Source organism: Dama dama, chromosome 8, assembly GCF_033118175.1.
Source record: "Dama dama isolate Ldn47 chromosome 8, ASM3311817v1, whole genome shotgun sequence".
Classification (NCBI taxonomy): domain Eukaryota; kingdom Metazoa; phylum Chordata; class Mammalia; order Artiodactyla; family Cervidae; genus Dama; species Dama dama.
The window spans coordinates 32,208,443-32,227,950 of record NC_083688.1 but is presented as its reverse complement, the minus strand read 5'-3'; the positions used below and the strand labels follow the sequence as shown (position 1 = coordinate 32,227,950).

The 19,508-nt window shown below is 37.1% G+C and overlaps 1 protein-coding gene across 1 annotated transcript in view; it reads left to right on the top strand.

Annotated features, from left to right (window-relative positions):
* Positions 1-19,508, top strand: part of VWC2L (von Willebrand factor C domain containing 2 like) — a 180,509-nt gene that overhangs the window by 8,682 nt on the left and 152,319 nt on the right. Inside the window, exon 2 of the mRNA XM_061147923.1 lies at positions 15,463-15,592. Coding sequence (XP_061003906.1) covers positions 15,463-15,592 — 130 coding nt within the window. The remainder of the gene's footprint in view (positions 1-15,462; positions 15,593-19,508) is intronic.

Here is a 19,508-nt window from a genome sequence, read left to right as displayed (position 1 = left end):
ATATTTTTCCTGTGGTCTTTTATCTACATTTTAGACCTTCAGACTTAATGCTCATTTGCACCTTTCTTTCCAATAAATATACTAGATGCAGAAATTTATTTCATCCAATTGTCTATAGAAATGTGATATCGGGACCTATCTCCATGACAACCCAGAGTTACAAACAGACCAGAACAATAAAATATTGACATATCTAAAATCAGTCTTTGACACAGATAGAGGTCAACTTACAAAAGAAGCCTAAGTTTGCAAAGGCTCTAATAAAAAGAGGATCCTTTGTCTAAAAATGAAAAATTCTATAATTAAACCAAATAGTATAGGCCATAATAAAATTATATTAAACACTATCTGTTTTCACAGAGACTACTTTATCCTGGGAAGAAGCAAAGGAACTAAATTAGCTGCCCTTGCCACATATTTGGTGATTTTAGGAACTGAGGATTTGTGTTCTTGATTTTTTTTTGTTTTTTCACTCTGCAAACTGTCACCACTCACTACATGACAGGAATGGAGTGTGAAAAATGGATGAAGTGTACAAAAATTATCTAGCTGTGTGACATTAGAACAAAGGGCTGTCCTTAACCTGGCAAATGATCAGTATCATCTAAGGCAGGAATGTTGCAAAAATTCACATTCCTTGACCTCTCCCTCTTCAGTGCCAACCAAAAATGGTTTAAATTTCTATTTTAAAGTTTCCCAGATAGTTCTAATGATCAGCTAGCTAGATTTTTAGTAGGATTTTTGCTTTTCTTTTTTGTGGTCAAGTTATTCTGAGAAATGATGCATCTTTTAACACCTCTTAGAAATATGCAGTGTCTGATCATATATATTAGTATACTGACAGCACTTGAAAAATTTTTAAAGGTTTGTTTGAGAGTCGGTATGAACACAGTTCAACAGCTGAGAGCTCAACCGTACGGTGAAGACTACATTTTAGAGCAGGTTGAGTAGGTTCTACGGCAGCCCACCAGGCTCCCCCGTCCCTGGGATTCTCCAGGCAAGAACACTGGAGTGGGTTGCCATTTCCTTCTCTAATGCGTGAAAGTGAAGTCGCTCAGTGGTGTCCGACTCTTAGCGACCCCATGGACCGCAGCCTACCAGGGTCCTCCATCCATGGGACTTTCCAGGCAAGAGTACTGGAGTGGGGTGCCATTGCCTTCTCCAATGTCTTAGTGCACGCATCTCTAAAATAGAGATATTAGTAAAAACTACTTGGCACACAATAAGGGATTCATAAAAGCTATCTGACATTTTTACTACTATTGCTCCTAACCCGTATTTAGTCCAGTATTTCACAAATTTATGTGACAGCAGAACACTTTTCTTTCCTCTGAACATCTATTAACATCTTAAAGTTCATAAGCATTCAATGAAACCATTTAAGAAGTATTTTGTTAATGACCAAGATCATCCTTTATTCCTTTATCTGACTCTGATGGGCAATTAATGATAAAAATCTATATATCTCAGCTTATCTTTTATTGTCTGGTCCTTTTTAAAGTTTCCAAAATTGCAGTTAATGTTGTTATTTGTGTTAATTAATTTTTGTTCCAGAAAACCAATGTAAATGGACATTCAATATAATGGCAATGATGCCAGTTACACAGGGATCAGCACACGACAATCTATTAGCCAAATCTAGCTCACCACCCATTTTTGTAAGTAGAGTTTTATTGAAAAATAGCAATGCTTATTCATTATGTATTGTGCATGATGGCCTTCAGGCTGCAATCCAGAGCTCCGGAGATTACATGACCTACATAGGTCAAAAATATTTATCATATGGCTCTCTGTAGAAAAAGTTCGCTAACTTCTTATCTAGGATCAAATTCTTCTCCCCTTTCTGTGCTGTGTGAACAATCGCGTCAGTCATGTCCGACTCTTTGCGACCCTAGCCTGCCAGGCTCCTCTGTCCACTGGACTCTCCATCACGAATACTGGAGTGGGTTACTGTGCCCTCCTCCGGGGGATCTTCCCCACCCAGGAATTGAACCCATATATCTGGCATCTCCGGCGTTGCCGGCAGGTTCTTTACCCACTGAGCTGCCTGGGAAGCCCTTCTTCTCTTTCTACTTCCCTCAAATCATACTGTCATCAGATCCTTTTGACTCGCATTCTTCAAAGTTACAGATTCTTTGGGTACTGTTAGGTATAGGTTTTACTTCACTTGTAGGTGGTCTTGGGGATGTCTTTCCACATGTGTAAATCTTCAAAGGCATTTAAATTTGCCTATTTTAAATGTATTATACATACTTAACAACAGACATGTTAAGTCATCGCTCTTTGCACATTTGTCTCCAAGGAGTATGGCTTTGCTCTTTGCATTGATGTATAATAATTTAATAACTTCCTACTTACTGAGAATTCTCAGATGAAATAGATAAGCAAAGAGGATAAAAATGTGCTTTATTTTGAGATCCCATGTGCTCTCCTTTGAGAGTGTGATAAATCAGGTAGGTATTTTTCATTTAATATAATATAATAGATATATTTCCTATTATATTAATAAATGAAAATATGTATCTTATCTGCTCAATTAGATGTTAAGTTCACTAACATGTTTTCAGGTCAGCTTGCATAATACATGGTTTGATTCCATTAAATGCTCTTAATGTCTCTGATATGTAGAGGGGTGATAGGTGTGAGGCATGTACCAAATTGTATAAGACATGAATCTGACCCTCAAGGTGCTCCTAGTGTATCAAAATGAATGCTGCAGATAACCACAGATAGCAGATGATCTGGGAATTTGCTCAGGAACTCACATCAGGAAAGGAACAACTTAGTCAAAAGAGCTTAGGAAGAGCCTAAGGGTGAGGATTTCAGTGCACTGAAAATATTTTAGACAAAATTGGAAAATTGGCAAAAATCACTGGAAAGAACATTCATAGAAAACTGAGTTAACCCAAGTGGCCAGATCAGAGGGAACAGAGGAGACAAAAAGTGAGAGATGAGAGAGATAGGGGACATGGAACCAGCCTGTGAAGACCAGGCTTGGGAACTTGAACCAAAGCCTGGAACCTGTGTAAAATCACCAAAGGGCTGGAGTTAGTGACATTACCAGATTTGTGCCTGAGGGAAATATAAATACTTGTTGACAATTTTATGAGGTTTTTTTTCATCTTTGTTCCTTCATGGAATGATTTAGTTCTTAGATGATTTTTATTCTCATGTTATAATTGATAAGGGAGGCTTCTGACTAACTGCAGTGCTCTGGCCATTAAACCTGCCCAAATTCCAAGAGTATACTATGGACATTATGCAAGAAATGTGATAGAGATGGCTTATTTAAATGTGTACACATCCTGCGTTTTGGAATACCTGTTCAATTATAACTGAATTATTTCACGTTGTCTTATTTCTTCCTGATGGAAATCTTGTACACTGCCAACATAAGGGAAATTCTTTGCCTACTCCATGTTTTACATCACTCAATTTGTTTCACTTAAAAAATTCCAATGGCCATAAAGAAGGGTGAATCTAAGGCACATTCCTGTTCATTAAACAACAACAACAACAAAAAACACCCCTACATTGGGAAAGTAGTGAGGATTGACCAGGAATGTTGTTATTGTTGTTTAGTCATTCAGTCGTGTCCAACTCTTTGTGACCCCATGGACTGTAGCTCGCCAGGCTTCCCTGACCTTCACTATCTCCCAGTTTGCCCAAACTCATGTCCACTGAGTTGGTAATGCCGTCCAACCATCTCATCCTCTTCTCCTCCTGCCCTCAATCTTTCCCAGCATCAGGGTCATTTCCAATGAGTTGGCTCCTCTCATCAGGTGGCCAAAGTATTGACCAGGAATATTTTTTCAAATTTTGTTGTTTTTATTTTAAGTTTCCACATCAGGAAAATGAAAATTAGAATCAACAACAAAGATAATGTGGACCCTGAAAGGGCTTTTTGCAGCTTTAGAAATACCACAGTCATTGTAGAAACTCCCAGTGGTTACAAATTAAGTCCTATTTCTATATGGGGAGAACACAGCTCAACTCCCTGAAACTCCACCTATTTTCACTGTATGCTAATTTAATTTTACAGTCCTAAATAGGACAGGGAAAAAAATTAAAATTGTTCAGTCTAACTTTAATACTCCCCAAACGTTAAAAATAAAATCCCGCTAAAATAGCAAACCTTTGACAGCTAAGATTTAGAAAACTTCATTAAGGAGAAGAGGGACAATCATAGAGAGTTTTCCTTTTTATAATGAGTCTCTAGGACTTTCAGATTGAAAATACTCAAGATACTTAAGTCAGGACCCCCCCAAAAAAAAAAAAAGTGAGCTCAAGTTACCCCACTGCAAATCTGTTTTTGGCAAGACTCGGATTGGCAACCCACTCCAGTACTCTTGCCTGGAAAACCCCATGGATGGAGTAGCCTAGTAGGCTACAGTCCATTGGGTAGCAAAGAGTCGGACATGAAAGAGAGACTTCACTTTCACTTTTCACTTTTACGCACTGGAGAAGGAAATGGCAACCCACTCCAGTGTTCTTGCCTGGAGAATCCCAGGGATGGGGAGCCTGGTGAGCTGCTGTCTATGGGGTCGCACAGGGTTCGACATGACTGAAGCAACTTAGCAGCAGCAGCAGATTAAAGAGTGAAGTTTCATCTCTGTAAATGAGTATCTTATCGAAAAAAAGTTTTTCAATATCATTCTGTCTAATGATAATGAGTGCAAACAGTGCTGCATTTTAGAGATGCAACAGATTGCTCTCAAAACTAAAATAGATGTTCTTTACAAATTTAATATTTCAAATAAATATATATTTATATATCATTATAAATAAATTTATATTTGTTTATCATATATAAATATTTATAAATCATTATAGTAGAAATGATTATGTCATGTGTGTATTAGTTTCTCAGTTGTGTCTGACTCTTTGCGACCCCATGGACTGTAGTCTGCCAGATTCCTCTGTCCATGGAATTCTCCAGGCAAGAATCCTGGAGTGGGTTACCACCTCCTCCAGATTATGCCATAATTTAATAAAAAATAATTTATGATCAATATAATTTGAGAAATACACAGTCATTGAAAATAGATGAAAGGAGAGTAAACAAATAAACCACTGGTCAACTAGAAAGCTAGAATAACAATGAAAGTCATTTACAAAATGCATGATTTACAAGCTTCTTCAAATGTTGTTATTTCCATTTTGTCTCATAAAAATACAGTGAGGAAAACTAGAGGTCTCTTAATATTATATTATTGATTTCATCCTACAAATAAGAAAACCTAGTTTCAAGTGGTTTGAGTAACCTATCCAAGCTAATACAACATTGTTAGATGACAGGACTTAAGCTCCAAATGTGCCTGCTCTGCTATCCTATAGCTGAATCCCACTGGGATACCAACAGTGTTCACACATGACTACACCGTTGTGACTGCTTCTGCTATACTTGCACAAAAGATACACACTAAAGTCAGAACTTTTATCAATAAGTTAATCAGTCAATATTTTTTCAATTACAATAACCTCTCATATTATTGCCCATAAGCTATCCCGATATATTTTTGTGGAATACGTTAAAGATAGGAATTAAGCATCAAAAACCGCAGCATAAAGTTGAGTAGGAAATTACTGTTTGTACTTAAAATTGGAAATGAATGTTTTATTATAATATTGGCAATCATAAAGCAATTTATTTTACTAATTCTAAATTTCTGTCTCTTTCAAACAAGTAAAATGCATGTTACTAGCAAATGGAAAATGAAAAGATTTCAACTTTTAGATTTCTTAGTCATCTGACTGATATTCCCAATACAAATGGACTTTTGTGTCTATTACTCCCATCCTATTGACCCTGAAAAGCCCTGAATTCAGTATCATCCACACAAAGCAAGAAAGCTCGAGTTATCACCCTCTCTCCTTCCTCTTATCATCTCCACTCAGTGTTTCCTGTAGAGTAAAACTGATTGTATTTGTCTCTTACATGATTCTTTCACACTGTACAATTCTAACAGTGATGTATTCGCCCCCACCTGCACATGACCTTGTTTTAATGCTATTAGAGATTATGGGCTTTTAACTGATAAACAGTCTGTCGTTTTCAATATCAATAGGAAAGTTTTGAAGTTGTGCAGTTGTTCACTTTTCCCTTGTTGCATAAATGGGTAATAAATGGAACAGCCTTAGCGTGGAGACATACAGGTACTACTCAGAATATTCAGTTCCTTGATAGGGACCTGCCTTGTACTAAAATCACTCTCAATCCAGCTTATCAGTGAAGGACTAGAAGCTGCTGCTTTTCTAGGCTATTTTACAAGTATAATACTTTATCAAAATCTTTATCTTCAACCTACTAGCCTTTGTCTATACCTTTGAATTCTTCAAAGATCTTAGAGGCAACTAAAGCATCCTTTTCCTGCTTAAATACACACTGATATTTCCTTGTTAAGTGTACATTTGCCTACTTAAAAAAATACATCTGTTATTGCAACTAAAGAGAGATTTTTGCTTACATTCTCCTTATCTATATTTTATCTCTATGCTATCCCTTATGTTTTCAAAAGGGCTATATTTTATTGTCATAAGACCCCTTGAAAATATCCATATTTTACAAATGGCTCTATACACCAACAGTTTATCAGTATGGGCAGTATATAATTATAGAATTGCCTGTCTTTGATACAAATGCCAAAATATATTTACATTTTTTAGAATTGTTTTAGAACAAAATATTTTAGAGGAAAAAAATCATTAATATGATTCATTGTTGTGTAGCAACTATAATGATCAGTTTTCAAGAATGAGTAAACATTTTTGTACTTGACAATAATTTTAGATGGGGTATACTTCATTAACTGTTTTTGCAGTATTCTTGTGTTTTACATTATCTCAGAGTAAATGCAAATTTACTCTGTAGAAAGATTAATAATTCTGTATTCCATTATAATAGTACCATCAGTTATTCTTATAATCAATTGATTTAAAAACTCAAAAACTTATTTTTATAGATACCTAGATGGTCAATTTTGCCATTTATTGAGCAAAGGCTAGCTATGGAGTTCATCTTAGTATACCTTACATACATTATCTTATGTATAATACACATTTAATGAATATCCTGAAGGAATAATCTCAAAAATTTATATCATTTCTGAATTTTAGTTTATTACCTACCTAATTTACCATAGCTACATGGGCAAGGCAAAGCTATGTGCACTCCTTACAATTGTTTGGCAAAAATTGTTTGTGTTTTCAACAAGCATGAAGTAGTTTTTGACAGACACCCTAGAAATAATATTCCATGATATATTATCAAAATACCAACACCTCAGAAAGAATAGCTATTTCAGTCATTACTCAAATGATATAGTCATATACATTTTCTGACCAAAGCAGTTATTAAAAAAAAAATCTATGCGTTGGTTTATTTACTCCAAAAGTATTAAAATTCATTAAGAAGTTCCAGCTCTATGTTCATAAATCGATAAGACTTACAACCTCAGTGTTTCAAATATGCTCCAATCAATGGGACAGATCACTGAAGAGACCACTACAATCCCATTAGAACAGTGAGGAGCATTTTTAATCAGTGACACATTGGTCTTATCTCAGATGATTGTGAATTTTGGTTACAATCCATTGGATCCATTGATTTTTTAGGTGACATCGGCCTAATGCAAATTCCTGACTAAGGGAGTGCCTGTGGATGTTAAATACTCTTGTACTCTGTAATTTAATGCATATTTTAATGAAGTGAACAGTCAGACTTCTGACAGGCATCAGCAACTTTGAAATAGAGTCTTCCAAATTTCTCGTACAGTCTGAAAGTAATGAGATTTGTTCCATAAAGTGATGAAATTTATGCCATAAATTATCTCTAAGAGAAGAGTGCTTCTTAAAGCAGAATCATTTCCTTGGTAGAGATCAGATTTTAAATAGTTGTTTAATAAGAAATTTGGGGGAAAGCAGTCTGAACTATGTTCTCTCAGATAATTTTTGCCCATTATCAAGGAAATGGAGTACCACATGGTATCTGAAGGCTGCTATTCTTAGAAGGAAAGCCACTGACGTAGTTAGTGTGCTAAAACTTGGTGCTTAGACTCCATCCCTTCTTTAAGTATATATCCCTTTACTCTTCAACAATATTCACTGAGGACTTTCCAGGAATCAATTCTTCTTTCTCAGAGTATTCAGCAAGTGTTTTGTTGGAGTTTGTACTCTAAATCATTTTTTAAGAAAAAGAACACGGGCTTCCTTGGTGGCTCAGTGGTAAAGAATCCACTGGCCAATGTGAGAGATGTAGGTTGGATCCGACTTGGGAAGATCTCACATGCTGCAGACCAGCTAAGCCCATGTGCCACAATTAGTAAGCCTGGGCTCTAGAGCCCAGGAGCTGAAACTACTAAGCCCATGCTTAGTAGAGCCATGTTCTGTAACAAGAGAAGCCACTTCCATGAGAAGCCCTTGCAATGCAACTAGAGAGTAGCCCCCACTCTCCACAACTAGAGAAAAACCCACACAACAATAAAGACCCAGCATGGCCAAAAATAAAAATATAAATAAAATTATTTTTAAAAAAGAAAAAATACATGTTTAAAATGAGGGCCTTTTCTGAAAAATATTTTGTAATATACTAAAACCATTTTGTTTAATAAGTAACCATTAAACTTGACACATTATAAAATGAGGCTAACTTTTTCTTAGGGCCTTTAACAATTCCCCTACATGTATTCTCATCTTAGTTATCATGGTATTTTCTAGTGCAATTAAAGTCTGTAATTGTCAACTTCTAGATAGTCTAGTCAGTGGAGTGCTTGGAGATTGACTTAACTGGTGAGCCACATGATGGATATGATGAATTTCAAATTACCTTTAGAGGGTAAGTTTATGTTCATTGCCATAATGCTGAAGCCCAAATATTTACTTCATGAATCATAATCAGAAAACTTCTTCCCTCAAAGTTCTCATATAATATTTAAATAAAATACAAACATTATTGAATCAGAATCCTATCCTTGCATGATAAACAGATGAAACTGCCCAGGTGTACGGTTTAACAAACAAGGAAGCATAGAATATACATAAATAATTGTGTATACGTTAACAGAGATTTCCTCTGTATCTGTTATGTACTAAAACGTCTTCTTGGTGCCAAGAATATAGCAATGAACAATATACTATAAGAAGCTTATAAACTATGGGGAAGACAGATAAGAATAAATAATTGTAAACAAATCAATAAAATAATTTCATAATCTGATGAGAGCACTAAATGGGCCATGTGTTGGAAAAAGATGTTGGAGAGAGAGTCAGGTAAGAACTCCTCTGAGAGAGGGCCTTTGAAATGACATATAAATGATGAGACTTCAAGAAAAGAAAATAGATTTGTTGCCTTTTTTCTGAGTGATTTATAATGGTCATTTTAACCATTCACAATTACTCTTTATCTAGAGGCTTCTAATCAGAACTTTTCTTCAATGTGTTTCTGACATGATTAATTCTATTAGTTCACAAACCACCAAACCAAGTCCTATAAAACTTTATTGCAACCATATCCTACTTTGAATAAGAGAAATAACCTAAATATTCTTTTAATATAGTCATGTGCTTCCAGTTTTACACTTTTTAGCTTATTTTTCAGAAAGCCATCACTAGCTAAGTATGCAAGTAAATAATGTTAAATATTTCTTACATATGTGCTTCCCAGTAACTCTGTGAAGTTGGTAATATTGTTATTCTTTTGTTTATTAAAAAACTAAAGCACAGAAAGGCTGTATAATTTGCCCAAGATTCAAAACTAGTAAGTAAAGCATTTTAGAAATGGAGCTCAAATACTAAGGCTATGGAGAATTCACTTTTAACCACAAATAAAATCAACAAAATGAAACTTTTTTTTTTTCAATTTTTCCTAATTTAGAGTTCCTCGATTTGTAAGAATGTCATCTTCAGTCTTACCAAGTTAAAATAGTAAGCCTGCCGGTTGCCTTGTCACTTTGAATTTGTATAACAAACTTTACAGACTGGGACCATTTCCTCCCAGGTAGTCTACATACAATGCCAGTAACAGTCACCACAGAAAGAATAATGCTGTAAAGTATTGGTGCCTGGACCAAATATCCAGCCTTTCCTCCAGAAAGGATAAGTAAGTCTCATTGTATTCAGATTGCAAAATAAGGGTGTATATTCTAGAAGAAAGGCTTTCCTAATAGCTCAGTGGTAAAGAATCCAACTGCCAATGCATAAGACTTGGTTCAATCCCTGGGTCGGGAAGATGGCCTACTTCTTCCCACTCCAGTGGGACCCACTCCAGTATTCTCACCTGGGAAATCCCATGGATGGAGGAGCCTCGTGGGCTACAGTCCATGGAGTCGCAAAAGAGTTGATGACTAAGTGACAAAACAGAAACAGCAACCATCTTCTCTAAATATCCGGAGACATCTTGGCAAGTCTCCAATAACATGTTCCAGTAATCTTATAGTGATGCTAAGTGATAATTACATTAGCTTCAGATTCTCACAAAGAACATATGTGACTGTTTTTCTGGAGTTACTCAGTCCCTCCACTAACCTAAGTTACCAATTCTCAACCTACTTTTTGCATTTTTAAAATCACAAAGCATTCTACTGTTTGCAGGATTCTGGAATTCTGATTCTGCAAGAAATCTCAAAAGTCACAGACAATGGCATTAGGATCTCAGCTTCAAGGTCTTCAGTGATAAACCATAGTTTAAAGGGTGCATATTGCTTTATTGCCAGGTTTCCATTCTAAAACCAAGGAGGAAGCTTTGAGCTCTAGTCACCTAAACCAAGAGTTAAGAAAGAGTCCCTTTTCATTCTATTAGTTTCAAAATAAATGAATGCATCTCTAGGAGGACATCCCTTGAACTCTAGGAATGGCCTGGATAGCATTTGGATTTGCCACACAAATAATTTAATCACAGCAGAAACTGTAGATAAAATGTAGGGTTTCTGCTTAAACAGATAACATGTTCAAAATAACTAAGATGAAGGCATACACATTCATAACACATACAATATTCAGATCACCTAGTGCAAACATTAAGAAATAAATTTGACCTCTAAACCTAATTTCAATTAAAATTTATGTAAAGGCATATACAGTGAATGTTACTTTATTTTTCAGAACTTTCATTGAAATAAAATGCTCTATGAGATATGTTAGAAAAAGATTTTCCTTGTATAAAATTTTAGGATGGTGTCATTTAATCATCTTAACTGACCAAATCTCTAATTGACAGAAGCCATGTACTGATCATAATTTCACATGTTCTTCTAAAAGAAAAAAAAGAGCTAGCAAGAATAATTTTTTTTTTCCAAAGTACTTGTTCCAGTGTTCTCTGTTCCTCGAAGGATGGCTTTATTGTTTAATCTTTGGTTTTACGGGGGACACTTTCAGATTTAATCTATAGTCTTCACATTGAAGAGCATGATAAAAAGAAATTTGTAATCAGCTCAGTGCTTAAGATGTAAAGATTTATTCAAAGCATCAAACCTTTCAGAGTTTTATGCTGTAAGGTGGGAAGGATTTTTACAGCAATGTAAATAAGTGTGAAGGATTTTTACAGTAATGTTAATGTTAAAGGCGCACACTGCCCACTCGTAGGAACTTCTGGCTGTATAAGCAATGACTTTCAAAGTAGGGGTGGTGCAGGAAGTCAAATGAGGCAAGAAAATGATGAGTGAACTGGCAAGCTCAGGAAAGGAAAGAGGCTTAGGGAGGGAGGCTGCAGAGGACAGACGGGGGCTTTAGTATAAGATCAGTAGATTAAATTTGAGGAGTATTTAGAGGGGCTGGGGACAGGCACATGGAGGCTTGCAATGAGAAGTAGGCTGTAACAGAGGCATTCTTTGAAAAAATGATCAAATAAAAATGTGATGTTTCCAGAGAACAGCATCAAAACATATATATTATCTAGGGTGAAACAGATCACCAGCCCAGGCTGGATGCATGAGACAAGTGCTCAGGCCTGGTGCACTGGGAAGACCCAGAGGAATCGGGTGGAGAGGAAGGTGGAAGGGGGGATCGGGATGGGGAATACATGTAAATCCATGGCTGATTCATGTCAATGTATGACAGAAACCACTATAATATTGTAAAGTAATTAGCCTCCAACTAATAAAAATAAATGAAAAAAAAAAAAAAACAAAAACAAAAGAACTAACAGGTTTCTTGAAAAGAGATTCTAGGACAGGAAGAGAAACTGGTATGTAAATAAAGCCAGGTTCAGGGAAAAATTGATTAGAAGCTGCCAGTGACTAGGGTGATATTTTTATTTTTCTAATTAGTGATTCTTGTTATTCAAAAATCCTTTTCAAAAGTCTAGCATCCTCTTATGATAAAGCCTTGTAGTATTAGCTCTTCTTTAGAGTATTTTTCAGGACTCCATTGTGTACACTTCCAGCCACCACTGATTTCAGGCAGAGGCCCTGAGGTCTTTACTGGACCATTATCTGTTATTGCCTCTCCCAGATAATTACCATGAGTGTAGCTACCAGGTTACAAGACTTAAAGATGCCAAAGTCACCAAGAACATGAGCCTCATGGCAAACTATGTCTAGCCTATTACAATTTTCTATAAACTCACATTGGCAGGCAGTTTAAAAGTTCTACTGCTCCGTAATAGTCTATTTACCAACAAACCTAGTTAGTGAAATTCTCTTTCTTAGCAGGAAGTATCTATCCTCTATAAATCCTTCATTCAGTTGCTAATGGTTATTTTCATGGATCTGATTGGCCTAGAGAGGTGTACAACACACTGGACAAAAAAACTATTCAGATGAGTGTGCACAGAATAAACACCACTTGGCATGACTATATAGCAGCTAGGCTGCCTGAATTCACACCCTGCCCTTCTCCTACTGCCTACAGGACCTATTGAACCTGCATTGGAAAATCCAGGAGCTCTTTGGGATTTTTAATGCCCAAATCAGTCCACTAGAGTTGCACAGATCAGCCTCTCCTTCAGCAAGAAGGGAACCAGCAGAACAACCACAGCTGTGGAAGGGCAAGGTGCAGAAAGAACGCAGCTCCCATTTTCTCTCATGTTAGCGATAAATTCAGACTAAGTCCTTGCTGTACATCAGAAGGCTATGCCAAAGTACTTCTTTGCAACTAATAAAGAAAAGGAGACACCTTCTGACAAGTTTGCTTTGGAATTTAAGATATCACAATGGGACTTGCAAAATAGGAAGCAGAATAGCAGATTGAATATCCATCTCTTACACTGTTTCCTCACTCAGAATTTCCTTCATCAAATAATGTGTTGTAGTAACAAACTTTTCCTTAATTTACTGAGATGATTTGGTAGAGGAGCCCCAGGAATGTTCCAGCCCTTGGGATGATACGGTAGATTTTTCTGGAATACTTAACCACATGGTAAAGAGCTTAACTGTACTCACCAATAAACTAGTTGACAATGCTAAGAGATAGCTGTATTTCTTCCATGGATTCTATGGCTAATTCTATTGTATCTACTAAATTTGAAAGTAAAAAAATTCACTGCAAGCTAAACTCATATGAATGGATAAAAAAAAGTCATGCGATGTAAATACAGTGGAATATTACTCAGCCATAAAAAAGAATGAATTTGAGTCAGCTCTAGTAAGGTAGATGAACCTAGAGCTTATTATACAGAGTGAAGTCATAAAGAGAGAAACAAATATCACATATTAGTGCATATGCACGGAATCTAGAAAAACGGTACTGATGAACCTATTTCAGGGCAAGAATAGAAATGCAGACATAGGGAACAGACTTATGGACCCAGTGGGAGAATGAGAGGGTGGGACAAGTTGAGAGAATAGCATTGAAATATGTACAGTACCAAGTATAAAATAGGTAGCTCACGGTGGGAAGCTGCCGTATAACACAGGGAGCTCAGCTTGGTATTCTGTGATGACCTAGTGGCGTAGGATGTGGGTAGGTGGGATGGAGGCTCAAGAGAGAGGGGATATATGTATACTTATGACTGATTCACTGTTGGAGAGCAGAAACCAGCACAGTATTATAAAGCAATTATCCTCCAGTTAAAAATAAACAAAAAGAACATTGGCTTCCCTCATAGCTCAGTCAGTCAAGAATCTGCCTGCAAGGCAGGAGACCCAGGTTTGATTCCTCAGTCGAGAAGCTCTCCTAGAGAAGGAAATGGCAACCCACTCCAGTATTCGTGCCTAGAGAATGCCACTGACAGAGGAGCCTGGCAGGCTACAGTCCATGTGCTTGCAAGAGTCAGACCTGACTTAGCAACTAAACCATCACCAATAAAAAGAACATTAAAATGAGAAAGCTAGGCTATCATTCTTCAAATAGAAACCACAGATAAAATTAACTTAAAGTAATTAGTTGAAAGATTTCTACTCTCACAGACTACCTGAGTCAAGATGCATTGATATTTCACCAAGTGTCAAGTTCATAAAGAGACAAGAGCTGACAGGTCTTGTGGACAGTTATCACTGAGACAGAGGCCGTGCACTTGAATGAACACAGTTTTCAAGTGAGTCACTGTGGCAAATAAATTGGAGGCAGAACTTTCCAGGGATAAATGGCTTGTTAGACCTGTATAACTTCTGAGAACTCCAAGTTTTCATTCCAGAATTTTCAACCTCTATTTTATGAGAAGGAAAAACTAGAAAGTATAAAAGATAAGAAAGTCACAGAATGGCCACTGTTTTAGATTATTTGTGGTATAGGAAGTTTCTAGAAAGGAATGAGAAAACCCCAAATTCATTCTTGTCTGGTAAGTGCTGTGAAGACAAAAATTGGTGTCTACTTCTTAATTTTTTTCTCTAAATGAATCACTGTTCAATTCTACTTTTAGAGTCCTCTGACTCTTAAATAGTGGCTTTTTAAAGTCTGTCCATTTTAGTTCATTCATAAAAGCAAGCAGGCAAGATGAAAGGTATTCAGTAAACCTTCCAAGAGGCAGTACCTGGACATTTGGATCCCAAATGCAATCTCCTCTAAAATTCACATTGGAAAAAAATGCCCTTTAGAATCTAGGTTAGCTTGAAAAGGAGTTTCTACCAAGGGTAAAGCTGTCCATTTACCATTTTCTCATTTCTCAGTAATCCTTTCTTTGCAGGAAAAAGTGACAAATGGAAAAAACTTATTGCACATGTGCCAGTGTCACGTCTGTTTACCAGAGGAAGGCATAGCCACCAGTGCATCTGGAAACCAAACCAGGAGGTGACATATTAGCTATCCAAACCTTTCTTTGGAGAGTAGGAACATAAGACATAGGAAACATCATACATGAGCGCTCTGGTTGCTCATAGCAACCTGAGCTGCCCTTGGCAACCCACCAACCCACACACCCTTGGCTAGGGTGTCCAGGTGGCCTTCCATGGGGAAAGAATGATCATACACATGGTAAATGGAGTTAATACAGTAAAGCCAATATAAACACTGATGTTTTATCTTCTGACAGCATATGAATGTGCAAGCATTAAGTTATAGGAGAAAAGGGGCTAATTTTAGATTTGTTCCTAGCCCTCTCCATGTGAATGGTGTCGCTGTGAGCCCAGCAATGAAGTTCACTGTGTTGTAGCAGACTGCGCAGTTCCTGAGTGTGTCAACCCAGTCTATGAACCAGAGCAGTGTTGTCCTGTCTGCAAAAATGGTAAGACCATACTGCATTAGCTTTCAAAGAGGGGTCAGTGCACAATACAGACGCTCCACCACTGCGTACCATTCAACGCAGAAGCCCTCCGAGATCTACTTGTGTGGTTTTTCAATGTGGGCATGGCCAATTAATATTTGTATCCCACCTTAAAGTGAAAGTAAGCCAGCAATGGGTGACTCATGAAGTTTTCCATCTGGGGAATTAAAGCTCTTACAAGCTGACTTTGTTGTGCCCCCTATTATTTATTGTCAATTTATAAGGAGAATTTTGGAATGAACGCACTACCATCTTTTTTGTAGTGATTGGATTTCTCTTTTGTGGAGGTTATGAAGCAGTTCCTAGTACATAACCCAGGAGAGAGAGAAATATAAATGCCAGGTGTTTTGCTTGGTACATAGACAAGACTTAAAGTTATCAACGAATTACAAAAATCAATTACTCATGCACTTAAGTAGAAATAAGGAAGACTAGAAAGTTTGGAGCTTTTATTCTAGGTCTTTATTGCAATGGAAAAGTACTCTTATAGTAACTACCATGGAGGGGAACTTGGTTTATAAGTTTATGGGTTCCTTCTGGCCCTTATACGATGGAGAGGTTGAAATGATTGTGGCATGCCAATCACCCGAAGTCGAGGTGATGCCACAGAGAAGCCAATGTAGTGCTATAAACCCTATAAGGACAACTTACCAACAAACTCAAAATCACACTCTTGCTATGATTTTGATTGTATAGGATCAAAATATGCAATCAGATATCAATCAAAACATAAATCTTCACTATGTAACATTCTGTCAGTGCCTTTGAAGGGCACTAATATCTGCTTGAAAAGGTAGATCCAGCTCTTAATTAAGCTGAGGTCACTCTAGTGTTGAATCCTTACCTTCTTCCTTGGATTAGCAGTTCTCATCTTCCACTGTTATACATTTTTGTCCAGAATCTGGTATTATGTAAACTCACCTACTAATCTTTTCCCTTGCACAGTTATAATTAGTAAAACAAACAAACAAACAGGTTATTTAGCCAAAAAAAGAAGAAAAAGCAGTTCTGATTGTTTTTATAATATTCATAGTGTTTTGGCATCTTCTCATGTGACTGATAAAGAACCCTTATGACATTTCTCAGGCACAATCTTTATTATTTCTCATCATATAAATCTATTGAGTCAAATGTTAAACAGCACATCTGGGTTCTCTTTTTCTTCTTATCCCTCTCATCCAACTGACCTGTGTCATAGTGACCATCACTCTGACATAGAAGATAGACATAAATATACTCCTGAAGTTCAATGTGATCTAATATATGCAAAAGTATAAACTTTAAGACTTTATATTTTTAAAAGGATATTGAAGAAATTGGAAAAGATACAGGGAGGAACAATAAGATGATTTAATGCTTGAAAGATAGGACCTATGAGGACAGAATGAAGGAGTTTGCATAATTTGTCCTGGAGAAGAGAAGGCTCCAGGGAGACTTAACTGTCATAAAGTATATGAATGGTTAGTCTAAAGTAGAAGAGCACCTGTTATTTTTCATTTTCTCCAAGGACAGAAGGAAGAAAAAAATCAACTTCCTAATCAATCTTTAAAAATAGGATTGACAACTCTTTGACTAAACACCATTTTTTTTTCAGAAGCAACTGTCTAAACAGGTCCTTGAGGATCTTCTCTGCCCTGGATGGCCCTGGTTGGCTGTGTTTCACATTTAGGGTAAACAAAACTATCCTTAGAGTTTAAAATTCACACCTGGACATACTCAAAATACTGGGGGAATTAAAACATATAGACCAAATATTTAGAGTACAGGTTTTAAACCGTCCTAGGCATTCCCCACCCAAACCTATAATATATCCAGAGTTCATGTTTATGTCAAATGTTAAATTGGCCTCTACAAACTTAGTTACACTGTATTTTATATCACCCAACATTATCCTATATCTCTCTGTCACATGTAAGAGTAGAAATTTGTCCTCAAATGAAACTCCCTTTGTATATTTTGAAATTAAAATGTATAATGAATGAACTTCAACTGTTCAATTCATTAGGTAATCAATTAGTAACACTTCAGGTCACTTCAGCTTAGTTCAGTCTCTCAGTCGTGTCCAACTCTTTGTGACCCTCTGAACCACAGCATGCCAGGCCTCCCTGTCCATCACCAACTCCTGAAGTCCACCCAAACCCATATACACTGAGTTGGTGATGCCATCCAACCATCTCATCCTCTGTCGTCCAATTCTCCTCCTGCCCTCAATCTTTCCCAGAATCAGGGTCTTTCCAAATGAGTCAGATCTTCGCATCAGACGGCCAAAGTATTGGATTTTCAGCTTCAACATCAGTCCTTCCAATGAACACCCAGGACTGATCTCCTTTAGGATGGACTGGTTGGATCTCCTTGCATTCTAAGGGACTCTCAAGAGTCTTCTGCAACACCACAGTTCAAAAGCATCAATTCTTCGGCACTCAGCTTTCTTTACGGTCCAACTCTCACATCCATTCATGACTACTGGAAAAACCATAGCCTTGACCACACGGACCTTTGTTGACAAAGTAATGTCTCTGCTTTTTAATATGCTGTCTAGGTTGGTCATAACTTTACTTCCAAGGAGTAAGTGTCTTTTAATTTCATGGCTGCAGTCACTATCCACAGTGATTTTGGAGCCCAGAAAAATAAAGCCAGCCACTGTTTCCCCATCTATTTGCCATGAAGTGATGGGACCGGATGCCATGATCTTAGTTTTCTGAATGTTGAACGTTAAGCCAACTTTTTCACTCTCCTCATTCACTTTCATCAAGAGGCTCTTTAGCTCTTCTTCACTTTCTGCCATAAGGGTGGTGTCATCTGCCTATCTGAGGTTATTGATATTTCTCCCACCAATCTTGATTCCAGCTTGTGCTTCATCCAGCCCAGCGTTTCTCATGATGTGCTCTGCATATAAGTTAAATAAACAGGGTGACAATATACAGCCTTGACGTACTCCTTTTCCCATTTGGAACCAGTCTGTTGTTCCATGTCCAGTTCTAACTGTTGCTTCCTGACCTGCATACAGGTTTCTCAAGAGGCAAGTCAGGTGGTCTGGTATTCCCATCTCTTTAAGAATTTTCCACAGTTTATTGTGATCCACACAGTCAAAGGCTTTGGCATTGTCAATAAAGCAGAAATAGATGTTTTTCTGGAACTCTCTTGCTTTTTCAATGATCCAGCGGATGTTGGCAATTTGATCTCTGATTCCTCTGCCTTTCCTAAAACCAGCTTGAACATCTGGAAGTTCACAGTTCACATATTGCTGAAGCCTGGCTTGGAGAATTTTGAGCATTACTTTACTAGAGTGTGAGATGAGTGCAATTTGTGTGGTAGTTTGAGCATTCTTTGGCATTGCCTTTCTTTGGGATTGGAATGAAAACTGACCTTTTCCAGTCATGTGGCCACTGCTGATTTTTCCAAATTTGTTGGCATATTGAGTGAAGCACTTTAACAGCATCATCTTTCAGGATTTGGAATAGCTCAACTGGAATTTCATCACTCTACTAGCGTTGTTTGTAGTGATGCTTCCTAAGGCCCACTTTACTTCACATTCCAGGATGTCTGGCTCTAGATGAGTATGAATGATCGCACCATCGTGATTATCTGGGTCATGAAGATCTTATTTATACAGTTCTTCTGTGTATTCTTGCCACCTCTTCTTAATATCTTCTGCTTCTGTTAGGTCCCTACCATTTCTGTCCTTTATTGTCTCCATCTTTGTATGAAATGTTCCCTCAGTATCTCTAATTTTCTTGAGATCTCTAGTCTTTTTCATTCTGTTGTTTTCCTCTATTTCTTTGCATTGATGACTGGGGAAGGCTTTCTTATCTCTCCTTGTTATTCTTTGGAACTCTGCATTCAAATGGGTATATCTTTCCTTTTCTCCTTTGCATTT